Source organism: Pelophylax lessonae (assembly GCF_965119305.1).
Source record: "Pelophylax lessonae genome assembly, chromosome: 9".
Classification (NCBI taxonomy): domain Eukaryota; kingdom Metazoa; phylum Chordata; class Amphibia; order Anura; family Ranidae; genus Pelophylax; species Pelophylax lessonae.
Window position 1 is genome coordinate 78477945 of NC_138776.1, and position 15602 is coordinate 78493546.

At 46.6% G+C, this 15602-nt stretch overlaps 1 protein-coding gene across 1 annotated transcript in view; it reads right to left on the bottom strand.

The window, feature by feature from the left end:
• The window catches only part of LOC309563568 (disintegrin and metalloproteinase domain-containing protein 9-like), a 100748-nt gene that overhangs the window by 70188 nt on the left and 14958 nt on the right, over nt 1–15602 (bottom strand). The window contains exon 2 of the mRNA XM_082268032.1: nt 1688–1779. Coding sequence (XP_082124158.1) covers nt 1688–1779 — 92 coding nt within the window. The remainder of the gene's footprint in view (nt 1–1687; nt 1780–15602) is intronic.

The following is a 15602-nucleotide window of genomic DNA, read 5'->3' on the forward strand; positions in this document are numbered from 1 at the left end:
CCGCTGACATCCGATGCCCCATAGAGATGCATGGGGCTTCCGTTCAGATACACCAAAAAAACTGACAGGCGGATCTGAACGGACTCCCTATGTTAAAGGGGCCTTAGGGTACGTTCACATTGGAGGCGGGTTTGAAAGCTGAACTCGCACCATTTCAAAACCACACCGTGAGTTCGGGGGTGATTTCAAAGACATCTGTGCAACTTAACTGCACAGATGTCTATTTAATCGCCCCCGAAGTTGCAAAAAGTAGTGCAGGAACTACTTTTGGAAATCGGTGCAGCACCGCAAACCCAGCATCGCACCGAATCGGATTATGCCGTTGCCGGCAAAAGGCTGCGATTTGTCAGGCAATTTGACATATGAACTGGGGCTAAAACCTAGAGGTTGATTGGTTACTATGCACAGCTGTACCAGATTTTGTATGCACCAGTTTTCGTAAATCTTCCCCTCAGTGACTATATTGAGGGTAAATCTCCCCAGTGGGACCACAGACAGACAGTGGGGCCAAACCTACCTATTCTATCCAAAACCACTAAGAAAAGAAAACCCTTAGGTTGAACCTGGGCTTTAATACAGTATTTGAATATCCCTGTGACAATAAGTTAATTTCATTCAGTAGCTTAACTCCTTTACGACCGCCTGCCGCAGATGTACTGCGGCAGGCAGCCGCTCCTGGGCGATTTGCCGTACATGGACGGTGCTCGCTCTCGAAGGTCTAGGGGGCGCGCGTGCGCCGCTGGTGGCGCGCTCCCGTCCCCGCTCGTCAGCGGGGAAGCCAATGCATGTGTTAGGTGGCTCTGATTGCCGCCTGACACCCGCGATCGTTCCCCGCTGAGAGAGAAGAACGGTCGGCTGTTGTAAACACAGCCGACCGTCCTTCTCCCTGGGATGATCACACAGCTCATGTGATCCTTCTATATAGGATCACATGTCTCTATGGTCATCTCAGAAGCCACGACCCCCAACAGTTAGAATCACTCCCCTAGGGTCACATTTAACCCCTTGATTACCTATAATGTTAACCCCTTCCCTGCCAGTGTCATTATTGCAGTAACAGTGCTTATTTTTAGCACTGATTACTGTAGTAATGTCACTGGTCCCCCCAAAAGTGTCAAAAATGTCAGTTAGGGGTCCGATCTGTCCGCCGCAATGTCGCAGTCCTGCTACAAATAGCAGAATGCCGCCAAAAAAAAAAAAAAAACAATAAAAATGACATAAATCTTTCCTGTAGTTAGTAGATGCGATAACTTTTGCGCAAACTAATCAAAATACGCTTATTGCGATTTTTTTTTACCAAAAATATATAGCAGAAAACAAATTGGCCTAAAATGTTAAAACATTTTGATTTTTAAATTTTTTGGGGGGGAATATTATATAGCAGAATGTGAAAAATATTTTTTTTTTTCAGAATTGTTTTGTTTTTTGTCTATAGCGCTAAAAATAAAAATCGCAGAGGTGATCAAATACCACCAAAAAAAAGCTCTATTTGTGGGAAAGCGTCGCACGACCGCTCAATTGTCCGTTAAAATAACGCAGTGCCGAATAACAAAAAATTGAATGGTCATTAATGGGGCAAATCCTTCCGGTCCAGAAGTGGTTAAGGGAGTAAGCAACCATGTGAAGGAGGCCTTAGTAGGTAAAGTAGTAAACAAGCCCAAGATGGACTTTAGTGCACTTTAGTTACCGTATAATTCTGTCCTGCGTCTCTCCTCTGTCTGTCCAAGATCCGCTCTGGGAATACGATCTCCTCATTGCGAAGCCCAAATACATCACCTCCTGTGGAATTTTTTTACAGAAATTTTAGAATGATATAACTCAATCTACCTCTTTTAGCTGTAGGCATACAAATATTTTGTATAATGTTTAGTAGGAATAGGTGCTCATGTACATGGATGTTTACAGACCTAAAATACTGTAGCTTCTGACTTTTACCAAACACACACTTACCTGCCCAGGGACCCAGCGATGTCCTCAACCGACCCGGCTCTTTGCCAGTCTTCGGGTGCAGGTCTTGGCATCTTACAGGAAAACTCCAGTCAAAAATGACATTTTTCCTATTAATAGTATGTTAAATATCTTTATATTTGATATTATTTATTTTCTGGCTAGCTGCTTGTGTAGCTTAGAAAGTCTTATGTAAACTAGACAAACAGCTTCTTCCTGTTCTTCACCGACAATGCTATCTCCCTTTATCTGAATTTGATAAACTGTCCTTCACTTCCTGAAAAGGTTGTCAGTCTTTCTTAGACAGGCATGCCTTTACCTGACCAGCCTCACCTCCATCCCTCCTATCCTTCACCATTATCTCCTCCTGTCCCCCTAGCCTCATTTAGGCTAGCAGCTTCTCCTGAGAGAGAGAGAGGGGGAGGGGGGTCACGTGACCGGTACAATATATGAAAGAAATAAGGTACAAAGGAACATTTTTGAAAGTTTAAAGAATACAGATCCATTTCTATTCCTCAGAATTTACACAGGAAAAGGAGGGGTACACAGACCATGACTATATGGTTAGTAGTAACACAGGTCTTGCCGCTATGGCTAACAGAGGGTGAAATCAGGGAAAGGCTGGATAAAATTAACACAAACAAATCACCAGGCCCGGATGGCGTACATCCAAGAGTACTCAAAGAACTCAGTAAGATTATATCTAGACCACTGTTCCTGATCTTTGCTGACAGTATTATGACAGGAAATGTACCAGGGGAATGGAGGAAAGCTAACGTGATACCGAAATTTAAAAAGGGGCAGAGGCATATCCCAGGAAATTATAGGCCTGTCAGTCTGACATCAATAGTATGTAAACTTCTGGAGGGAATGATAAGGGACTATATCGTAGAGTTTGCTAAAGACAACAACATCATCAGCAGTGATCAGCACGGGTTTACAAATGGGCGTTCTTGTCAAACCAATCTCTTAACATTCTATGAGGAGGTGAGCTGTGAGCTAGATAGGGGCAGAACAGTAGATGTGGTGTACTTGGATTTCACTAAGGCGTTTGATACAGTTCCCCACAAGCGCTTAATTTATAAAATAAGGTTGGCAGGTATCGACTGCAGGGTTTGCTCTTGGATACCGAACTGGCTAAAAGGGCGTGTCCAAAGGGTGGTAATAAACAGCGCATACTCAGACTGGTCTGAGGTGGTAAGCAGGGTCCCCCAAGGCTCAGTCCTGGGACCAACCTTGTTCAATTTATTCATAAATAGCATTGAAGACGGGATCAGTAGTTCGATATCAGTTTTTGCAGATGACACAAAATTGGGCAGGGCAATAACTGCACAGCATGAAGCAGATATCCTACAAAATGACCTGGACAAAATAACAGAGTGGGCAACGACATGGCAAATGAGGTTTAATGTATAGAAACGTAAGATTTTGCACTTGGGGACTAAAAACATAAAATCACAATACACGTTAGGGGGGGGAACCCTTGGGGGAATCAAAAATGGAGAAAGATCTGGGAGTCTTGGTAGATGATAGACTAGGTAATAGCATGCAATGTCAAGCGGCAGCTGCCAAAGCCAGCAGAATATTAGCATGCATAAAGAAAGGGATGTATTCCAGAGATAAGACTATATTCCTTCCACTTTATAAAACTCTGGTCCGACCACATCTGGAGTATTCTGTCTAGTTCTGGTCGCCAGTCTTTAGGAGGGATATGTTGGAGCTGGAGAGAGTCCAGAGAAGGGCAAATAAACTAATTAGGGGATTGGAGGACCTTAATTATGAAGAGCGTCTGCAATCGCTTGATTTATTCTCCCTGGAGAAGAGACGCCTGAGAGGGGACATGATAGCAATTTATAAATATCTCAATGGTAATCTCGGCATAGAAAAACAGCTATTCAGTCGAAGGGATTGCATGAGGACTCGAGGGCATACAATGCGATTAGAGGAGAAGCGTTTTAACCTCAGGCAACGTGGGGGGTTCTTTACTGTTAGGGCTACAAGATTGTGGAATTCTCTACCACAAGAGGTGGTTTCTGCGGGAAGTATGGTGGCTTTCAAAAGACTCTTAGATGTACATCTCAAGGATCAGAACATTCAGGGGTATGTGAGATGATTACGGGCATACACACCTACACAGGTTGAACTGGATGGACTATTGTCTTTATTCAACCTCACCTACTATGTAACTATGTAAATATGTAATACATGTGAGTAATGAGTTTTAGGCTCTGTTTCCACTAATGTGACTTGTCATGCGACTTTGGACACATAAAGTCACATGACAAGTCCCAGCCCATTGATTTCAATGGCACCCGTTCCCATCTATGCCACTTTCAAAACCAGCAACTTTGAAAAGGTGCCTGCACTACTTTGATGTGACTTTGATCAAGAGAGTGTAAAGTTGGATCAATGCTGAACTCAAAGTTGCACTCTAAATCGCACAGCTTAAGAGTCGCATTAGTGGAAACATAGCCACTAGAGTGTGACATTGGAGTGGGACTTTGATGTGACTTTAAGTGCAGCTTTGATCCAACTTTACACTCTCTGGGTCAAAGTCACATCAAAAGTTGCATCAAAGTAGTGCAGGCACCTTTTCAAAGTCGCTGATTTTCAAAGTCGCATAGATGGGAATGGGTGCCATTGAAACCAATGGGCTGTGACTTGTCATGGGACTTTGTGTGTCCAAAGTTGCATTACAAGTCACACTAGTGGAAATGGAGCTTTGGTCTATGTTTCCACTATTGCAATTTAGAGTAGGACTTTGATGAAATTTTGATCCAACTTTACACTCTCTGGATCAAAATCGCATCAAAAGTTGCATCAAAGTAGTGCAGGTACCTTTTCAAAGTTGCTGGTTTTAAAAGTGGCATAGATGGGAACGGGTGCCATTGAAATCAATAGGCTGTGACTTGTCATGAGACTTTGTGTGTCCAAAGTCGCATAACAAGTCACACTAGTGGAAACGTAGACTAATGGGCCATACACACTATAAGATTTTCTGAAGACTTTTTCCTTTAGACTTACCAAAACCATATAATATGAGGTCAAACCTAAACACTTTCAATTTGTATGCAATTTACATAGAAAAGGTAAATCTGAAGGAAATCTAACCACAAAAGTTGCATATTGTATGCAGATTTAGTGTGGTTGCCTGTACTATGATCATTGTAGGCTGCGAGCTGAGTCCCCAGAGCACTTCCAGCCACACTGACAGTCCCCCCTCCCCTCCCCCCCCCCATGTGTCCAGTTACCTCCTCCTCATGGACGTCTGCAGGTAGAGACAAGGGGGGGCACATGCCCCCCCCCCCCGGAATCTCAACTTCCCCTTTCAATTGGTTGCCACTTTATACCATCCTGTCTGGTCTGTTTAATAATCCTGTGTGTCTGTGAATGAATTTTAAAAAAATAGGCCGTTCTTTACCAGTTTTCAGAGGGCCGAGCACCGCCCACGTGACCCGTCAGTTCTCTCCTCTCCCCATCTAACAGTAGCCTGCAGCGGGCGGGGCTGAGGACTCCTCACTGATGTCAGCCGGGAGGGGAGAGGAGAGAGCCAGCGGGTCACATGAGCGGCGAGTGGCGCTCTGAAAACTTGCAAAGATCGGCTTATTTTTATAAAACACAGACACAGGGGCACACAGGGTTATTAACCACTTAAGCCCCGGAGGATTTGGCTGCTAAACGACCAGGGGGTATTTTGCGATTCGGCACTGCGTGACTTTAACGGACAATTGCGCGGTCGAGTGATGCTGTATCTAAACAAATTTGGCGTCCTTTTTTTCCCACAAACAGAGCTTTCTTTTGGTGGTATTTGATCACCTGTGCGATTTTTTGATCATGCGCTATAAACAAAAAAACAGCGTCAATTTTGCAAAAATAACAATATTTTTTACATTTTTTTATATCAAATTCCCCCCCAAAAAAATGTAAAAATCTAAATTTTTTAACATTTTCGGCCAATTTGTTTTATGCTACCTATGTTTGGTAAAAAAAAATTTGCAAAAAGCGTATTTTGATTGGTTTGCGCAAAAGTTATCGCGTTTACTAACAAAGGGAAAGATTTTTGTCATTTTTGTTGTTTTTTTTTTTTAACGTGTAATGGCGGCGATCTGCAATTTTTTTTGCGGTACTGCGACATTGCGGCGGACAGATTGGACCCTTGACTGACATTTTTGACACTTTTGGGGTTACCAGTGACATTTCTACAGTAATCAGTGCTATACATATGCACTGTTACTGTGAAAATACACTGGTAGCGAAGGGGTTAACTTTATTTGAAAGGGAGGGGCTATGTGTGTCCCTAGGGGCGTGCTTTCTACTGTGATTGGCTGTGGCTTCAGATGTATGAAGAGTGATCAACGGTTCTACATAGTAGAACCGTATGATCATCCTTCATACACAGGGGAGAATGACAGGCAGCTTGTTTACACAAGCCTCCTGACTTTCTCCCTCTCCCCCGCCGATCGCAGAGTGACCGGCGGACATCGGGTCCGCCGGTCACATGCGTGGGGGGGTCCGTGACCACGCGGGAGCGGGAGCGCGCCTCCGGGGGCGTGCGCTCGCTCCCTAGACCCTCACAAGCTAGTGACGTAGCCCTACGTCACTTTGCCTGTGAGGGGCTGACTGCCGACGTAGATCGGCGTTAGGCAGTCGGCAAGTGGTTAAACAGACTGTAGACAGGATATGAAACTTTAAATTAAACCACAGCAGCAGGAGGGGAGGGGGGCGGGCACTGACATAGGAGCAGACAGGCAGGGAGGGAAGACAGAGGAGGACAGGAGGGCTGCGGATGACGGAGGGACGTAAACTGACCACAGTGTCGGGGCCCAGCAGCCATGGTATACCGTGGTCAGTTTACAGAGGGGAGGACATAGCCAGGCAGGATAAGCCAGGTATTTTAGGTGATAGAAGGGGCCAAATTACACAGAAAAGCACTGTGCTGTATAACATGCTTTAAGGAAACAGGATACATTTATTTTTTTAGGTTAACAAATGCTTTAAAAATAAATGCTGCTGTTTGCTCTTTAAAAATAAATAATCAAAATAAGTATAGTGACTAAGCCCCTTCCCTTCATGACATTGTTGAAAAGGGACGGAGAATGGGTGACCTTAAAATGATGCCCCCCCCTGAAAAAAGTTCTGCGGATGCCCATGCTCCTCCTATGGTAGTCTTCATTCAAAGCCCAGCACAGCTATACTGTATATGTGCCCCTCCCCCCTTCACAGCTATAATGCATATGTGTCCCTCCCCCCCAGCACAGCTATACTGTATATATGGACCCCCCCATGTCCTATGTGGATGGATCTTTTTTTAATTTCTTCATTTTCTCACGAATTAGGATGCTCAAAGCATCCTTACTAATGAGAGAACACTGGACGGGAAACTAGGACCAGCTCCTCCCATTTTGTACACGCCCACTTGCTACACAGGATAGCGTCCCTCCCTGGAAGTGATGTCACTAGCTTTCAATAACCACAACCACTTCCTGCTCTTGGATTTAGCAGGAAGAGGAATTGAAGTCATGTGACAGCACTGAATACTGCAAAATAAAGGGAGAAAAACTATGATGTTTTCATTTTGACAAATTTTTTGTGATTTTGACAAATAAGGCTGAACTTTGCTCACATGATTGCAGGGGAGAATTTAAGGTATTAGGCTGTACTTCCGCTTTAACTGTGGGATCCTTATGGCTTCACAGCCGGCTGCCCACTGTGCATGTGCGAGCTGCGACTAATGAATGGTCCTGGGACCTGTGGTGTATCCCAAGAGGATGGGGGGGGGGGGCAAAACTTCCACTCAGGTTACTGCAGTGATCAGACTGAAAGTGGGAGTGGGTACCTGTCAAAATCAGGTACCCCTCCCCCCTCAAAAAAAAAAAAAGAGGAGGGGGGGATCAGAACTTCCCCTTTTGGGTGAAACAGAGACTCACAGCTGCCATTTAGGTGACATTGTGTAATATTCCCTTTTCTCCTTTCTCCTCCCTCACCTGCCACATAAAGATTATGTAGGGAGATAAAAGGAGGGGCAGAGGAGCTGGAGCAGCACTGACAATAATTAGACACTCCCAGAAGAGCTATGACATGCAAAGAGGGAAGAGCTGGGCTAGGGAACTGACAGCTGGGCTAGAAGAGCTATGACATGCAAAGAGGGAATAGGTGGGCTAGGGAACTGACTATTGTCAGTGCTGCTCCAGCTTTCTTATTCCTGAAGAAGGTTTAAAGGTGCATTACAAGTGGACAAAAAATTGTATATGGCAAGGAGGAACACTGCAAATAAGCATTAAAAATACTTTTTCCTTGGTTTGTTGTAGCAATTCTACTAGCATAATTCTGCCCATATCTAATTAATTTGCAAGCTATTTCTCTTGTATGTGCCTCTATGAGTCCATTAAAGACAAACATTACTGAGCCCTGATAAAGAGCATGTTTTGCCCCCGAAACACGTTGGCTGTTTTACACCAATAAAGCTATTTTATGAATTTAGTCTGGTGCTCCTTTTGTTGGTTTTGGCTCTGGATGATGTTCCCCAATAGAGGAGTGAACTCGTTGCATTTGAAGCCACCTAAGTAAAGCCAGTAAACTCTTCAAATGACTGTCTTTTGCCCTTTACAACTCAGCATCTCTTGGATGTATCCCATTGACTCAAGCAGAAGTCACACACAAAATTCCTGCTCCACTTAGAAAAATGACCCCTCCGGAGGGATGTGCTTATATCTTCATTACCCTTAGAGACGGGTAACCACGGTCTTGCTGCCCTCAAAGACTTAGGGAGGTCTAACACTGCAACTATACAAAACACACAGAGGGCGCACCGACCTAGTGCATTATCCCGAGACAAATAATTTATTGAATAAAAACACAGTAAGTATTGTACTCACAAAGACAACAGAAAATTGTGCATCACAGATCTCTGTAAATTCCATCCAATGTATCAAGACCTATGGGTATAACAGTCACTGAAGGACCTGTGGGCTGATGCGTTTCGAGGAATTCCTCTTCTTCAGAGTCACCTGAAGAAGAGGAGTTCCTCAAAACGCCCTCTGTGTATTTTGTATAGTTCAAGTAGAAGTGCCAGGTATAAATTTCTAATAGGTAAAACCACAAAATTATAATTATAATTGAGGGATCCTTTCACATTCGATAGATCTTTCTTTAGAACCAAGTAGACATGCAAGTGACAGCATGACAGCGGCTAAAAAAATAAATAAATACACGCTTGTCCTTGTCACAGTCACTCTAGTGCAGTGGTTCTTAACCTGGGTTCGATCGAACCCCAGGGGTTCGGTTGGTCAGTTTCGAGGGTTGGGCACACCCTCCGCTACTACCACTTCGCTGTCAGGGACTATTTCTCCAGTTTCGGGCATGTCCTTCCGCTCCCGCTCTGCGCCGTAATCATGGAAATACATAACATCCCCACAGTACAGAGCCCGGTCCTGGCGGAGTGATTCACATGCAGGGCCGGATTAAGGTAGGGGCTATTGGAGCTGCAGCTCCAGGCCCCTACCACTATTTAGGCCCGATGTAAAGTCAGCAGGGAGGCTACATTTTACATCAGCGGCCGCCGGCCGGCTACCTAAGTCCAGACACAACAAACAATCATAATCCCTGTCGGCATCCAATGAAAGGACACTGCCTCCATGACTCCGATGCTTACGCGCACTGCACTAGGCTACTATGCAGCGCGGTGTGCCGAGGCTGCGCGCTCCTCCCCTACACTTGGGCGGAGCTTCATCCCGGGCGTGACGTGACGTCATCCAGAGACCGGCCCGGGCGTTGGTAAAGTGCAGTGGCCGTCGCCGTGGCGGGGGGAAGGAAGGAAGGTCTGGGTCCTGAGACTGGAAGCAGATACTGGCACTGTCTGGGCTCTGGCGCTTAATTGTAAAGCTTCAAGGTAAGCTATATGAAATTAATATGTGAACTGCAGAATTGGCTAATCTGAAATGTAACTAGTTTGGGAGGGGTGGTGGAAGATGGTGATCTAGTGGGGGGGGGGGGAGTGGTGGTGGTCTAGTGATGAGGCCTACCCACTAGGCACCTAGCAGTGCCCACCATGCAGCTCATCAATGCCACTCTTCAGTCCTGCCTATCAGTGCCCCTCATCAGTGCCACCTATCAGTGCAGCTCATCAGTGCCGCCTATCAGTGCCCCCATTCAGTGCCGCCTATCGGTGCCCATCAGTGTAGCTCACCAGTCCCACCTATCAGTGCAGCGCATTGGTGCCACCTATTAATGCCCCATTCAGTGCTCATCAGTGCAGCTCACCAGTGCTGTCTATCAGTGCAGCTCATCAATGCCCATCTATGTCACCTATAAGTGTGCCCATCAGGGCCACCTATCTGTGCCCATCAGTGCATCTCACCAGTTCAACCTATCAGTGCAGCTCAGCGGTGCCACCTATTAATGCCCCAATTCAGTGCCAATCAGTGCAGCTCACCAGTGCCACCTATCAGTGCAGCCCATTAGTGCTGCCTATCAGTGCCAATTAGTTTCACCTATCAGTGCCCATCAGTGCAGCTTACCAGTTCCACCCATCAGTGCAGCTCACCAGTCCTGCCTATCACTGATTTGCAGTAAATATTCATTATTATGTTTTTGTGTGAAAATCATGTTTTAATGGTTTTGTTCTTTGTTCTTAATGGTTTTGTTCATTTTGTGCACCTATGTATAAATATATATCTAAAATAATATATACCTATGTTTTGAATTTGAAAAAATCATATTTTATTTTTCCAATTAAGAAGGGTTCGGTGAATGCGCATATGAAACTGGTGGGGTTCAGTACCTCCAACAAGGTTAAGAACCACTGGATTAGGCAATTAAGTAACGATCCATTTAGATGGTTGCACTGGCTCCGTTCACATCTAGGCGTTTTTGGGGAGTTTTTCTGCTCTAGGATCAGCTCTCAAAACGCCCAACAAGACAATTCCTATTCATTTCAATGGCCCCTGTTCACATCTGAGCGTTTTGACGCTGTTTACAAAACGCCCGACGCTCAAAAAAGTACATGAGCTTCTTTTTGGGCAGATTACAGGCGTTTTCCATTGGTATCTATTCAATCAAAAAACGCCTGCACAAAAAACGCCTGTAAATCGCAGTAAAAATCGCGGTAAAATCGAGGTAAAAATCGCGGTAAAAACGCGTGAAAACGCTACGCTCAGGTGTGAATGTAGCCTGTCACAATGCACGGCAATGCATGCACCACACTGAGCGGCGTTAAAACAACATTCATTTTCAATGGTACCTCAATGTCCAGCACAGTACTGTATAGCCCAACACACAACACAATGCACGGCAATGCATGCACCACACGGAGCGGCGTTAAAACGACATTCATTTTCAAAGGTACCTCAATGTTCAGCACAGTACTGTATAGCCCAACACACAACACAATGCACATGGGGTGTGGTGTGCTATGCTAAGAAAAATGGTCCGTGCACGTAGAGTGAGGGAGCCCTGAGGGATCTTCACTTCACTAGAATTGAGCAAGGGTTAGCTATGAGATCAGTATGTGTGAAATCCATCTTGGGTTCTATGACACATCTTCATCTGCCAGAGAACTGACATCACTGATGTGTGCTAATCTCTGTACTGGGCTGACCTGTAAGGTGACTCTAACAGCTTATTTATTTTCAGGAAAGAGCTTTGTCAAGGTAGAAGGATTATCATGCTTGGTAGAAAATAGGATTACATCACCTATATATTTGTCACATGCACCCCCAAAAATGTAAAAGAAAAGTCCGAAATCTGACTACATTTGGTCAATATACCCCATTAGCCACGCTTTCATAGGTCCGTCCAGTCCTGCAAAATTGGATCAACACGAAGTTTGTGATTGGGGATCAGAGGCGTAGATAAGGGGGGGTTAAGGGGGTCCAAAGCATCGGTCAATTTCACAACAGCTAGGCTAGTGTAGCCTATCAGCTGTGGGAGCCACACTGCTACTGGGAAGACCACCTGTCTTATCCACGAGGCTGACAGGCAGGGCCCGGCTGACATTGAAGCCAAGTTTACTATTTGCTTCACTAACAGATGTGCCTGCTGGGGACGCTGTATATACTGTATATATACACACACGCCACAATTTGTTACAGCGTGGCAGACGTGCTAATTATTGTTCTCTGGGTACTCAAGGCTGAAACTCCCCCCCAGGAAAAAAAAGTATCTACGGTCCTGTTGGGGATCTCCACTGGTCTTGGTGCCACGCAGTGCTAGATGGAGTACAGGCTTATGTGATCCTTGTAATTCGGGATCCACTCTGTGGGGTAAGCGGCCAACTTGTCTTTATCCACTTGCCGACCACCAGCAGTACCTATACTGCGGCAGGTCGGCTCTGTCCCGTGAAACGACGTAACTGTACGTCGCTTCACAGGACTGCAAAATGGGCCCATTCGCCACAGGGGAAGGGAAGGCGATCTGCGGGTCGGGGGGCCGTGATTGCCGCAAGGGCACCCGCGACCGCTCCCGTGGAGACAAAATGGCAGTTGACCGAAATGGCAGTTGACCGAAGTCCATGCTTCTCTTTTAAGAGATCTTATCGCCAGCTCATTATTTATCCACGTCTGCAATTATGACACATCATATGAGGAAAATCATATTGTATCCAAATTCCATTTTCTGAGCAGCCAGAGAGATATGACAACTGAAAAGGATCCTAAAACTTTTACACAGCCTTGTAAACAGTAAACGCTCAAATAAATACCTGGGGGTAATTTAGTTTTCCTGACAGACTCCATGGCAGCATACGTTCGGGTAGGCCCGCCTCCTCTCCTACCTCATAGGACCCCACTCCCATAAATCTTTGCTCCCTTTCAGCATCAGTGTTCTTTTTTCGTCCTCCTCATACATACGGTGTTATGTTCCTACTATTTCAGTCCTATACTTTAAAGCAGAAGGGGTCGTGGAGCCTCCGCTAAGCCCTGGCTATTAGCAGGGTATGGAGGGGGCAATGGAAGAGACCCCTTGCAGGAGCTTGGGGGTCTGGCCGAGAGAGCCCTGCTGCCGCGGGTGGCCTATATTTGCCCGAAGATATGGACCGGTGGTGCGCCTCTGGGACCCTTCTCTGCTCTGGGCAGGATGGTAAGCCCTGTTATGGGACATCTTTTTTACTTCATTTTTTACTTCAGTGCTTATTCCTATGTGTGCGTCAGTGTCTTTAGGATGTTTTACTCACTGTGTCTTGGTTGAGTGCGGGCTGGGTTTCACATTTTTCACAGTCCGCTTTATTCCCTGCTATCTGTGTCCGGCGGCTCCCGGTCTCGCCGTGGCCGCGTCTGCGGCCGCCGCTTCCGGGTTGCGCGGCCCTTCTGCGCATGCGCGGTAGCCGCCGGGCACAGGATTCGGTGCGCATGCGCGGGGATGACGCGTGACGTCACTCGCGCATGCGCGGTAGCGTTCGGCGGCCACGAGGCGGCATATTTAAATCCTGTTGTTTGTCAGAGCTGGTGGGAAGGTCGGCACGTTGATACAGCCTCCCCCAGACTCTGACTGGTGTTATACAGGTAAGAATCATAATTTTAAAAGGATTTTTTGGCAGTTTTGCTTCACTTTGAAAATCTTGGTACAAAGTGTGTCCTTTTATATCTGGCTGTAGGAAGAGTTTTGTTTCGCCTTCTGTTGTTGTGATCATGGACGCTTCTCCGCCCCCTAGTGGCCAGCCCGCTCATACCAGGTATGTGCTGGGCATTTAAGGGGGGGGGGGGGAGAAGGTCTCTGTGTTTGCTCTTATGTATTGCTACATATCTCTCTCTCCAGCTCTTCTAGGTCTGATCAGCAGCCTAACACACACAGCGATGACAGACGTTCAAAGTCGCATCACCGGCACTCCTCATCTAGGTCCAGACGCAACTCCCCCCATAATAGGGGACGTGATGGCAAAACTTCTGGTTCAACACATCATGGCCATTCTGAGCGCCCGCACGGGAAGAAATGCTGGGGATGTGGTACCATAGTAACGGATGGTTCCTCTCTGTGTAAACCCTGTTATGCCCAAGCCACGGGTGAAAGGGAGAAGTCGGACCATCATATTGAGGAAGTGGTGCGCAGAGTCCTCAAAGACTCTCTAGCTGAGTTACAGAAGCCGAGTACTTCTGCAGGGCCATCCCGCTCTCCGGAAAGAGATCTTCTGGTTCAGGATCCTTTTGAGTCCTCCCAACCTAGCCATCCTTCTATCCTTCCGTCAGAGTCCGATTCTGATTCAGATGACTCCGGTTCAGGATTTGAGTTCAGCCTTGTCTCCCCTCTAGTGAAAGCGGTGAGAGAAGCCCTTGATTGGGAAGAACCAGCTGTCTCCCCCCCGAAACAATGAAAATATTTCAAACAGCTATGCAAAGAGCGCTTGGACTTTCCATTCCTAGGGGAGCTGGGAGATATAATTACAGAAGAGTGGAGCAAAGTGGAAAGGAAAAATTCCCTGACCACAAAAATGGCGAAGTTGTATCCATTTAAACAAGAAAAGGTGAAGTACCTGGAATCTTCCCCAAGTGTGGATGCAGCTGTGATGCGTTTGGTCAAGCATGTCACCCTTCCAATGGAGGATACAGCCTCTTTTAGGGATCCGTTGGATAGGAGGATCGACGCTGACCTTAAACGAGCATATCTTTCGGCCGGCATGGCCTGTAAGCCAGCTTTGGCTTTGGCTACAATTTCAAAGGCCATGGAAGTCTGGATTAATGCCCTCGAGGGCACTCTTGGAGGAGTTTCGGAAGAAGTGCTCCAGAGCTCCCCAATCCAGGAGCTGAAGATGGCTGCGGGTTTCCTGGGGGAGGCATCTCTAGACACCATTCGCCTTTTGGCTCGAGTTATGCGGGCTTCTGTTACGGCTAAACGCGCCCTTTGGCTTAGGCCTTGGGTTGCTGATGCTGCTTCCAAACAGGCATGGTGCCGGATTCCCTTTGAGGGTTCTTCCCTCTTTGGGAACAAATTGGATGCAGCCATAACTCGGGCCACGGGTGGAAAATCTGGGTTCCTCCCTCAGGATAAAAGCCCAGGCGCTCAGAAGCGCTCTTTCCCGTGAAGACAAACTACCAATCGTTCCAGGGAAGCACGCAGCTACAGACCAGGCAAGTCCTACGGAAGAGGTTGGAAGTCAAGGCAATCCACCTTCCAGAAAGGCTCAAAAGGCTCTTCGTCTGGTGACCGGGAGGCCACCAAATCCTTTTGAGGTTGGGCCCGTCCAGGCCTTCCCGGTAGGGGCCAGGTTGCTCCAATTTCGGGATGTCTGGGCGGCCTCGATCCAGGATCCCTGGGTGTTAAACATCGTGTCCCAGGGACATTCGTGGGCGTTCGACAATGTTCCCAAACCCAGGTTTGTCGCAACCTCACTTCCTCCTTCGGCAGAAAAAAAAGAAGGTTCTTCTCGCTTACGTGGACTCCTTACTGGTTCAGCGAGCTGTTGTGCCAGTTCCCGATGCAGAACGAGGTTCGGGAGTCTATTCACCTCTGTTCCTCGTCCAGAAGAAGAACGGCACCTGGCGCCCGGTAATAGACCTCACATATCTCAACAGGTCTATCCATCAAGAAAGGTTCAAAATGGAGTCCCTAGTCACAATACAACATTCGATTCTCCCAGGAGATTGGTTGGCATCGATCGACCTAAAAGACGCGTACTTCCACGTTCCTGTGGCAAGAGAGTACCATCAGTTCCTCCGGTTTGCTGTAGG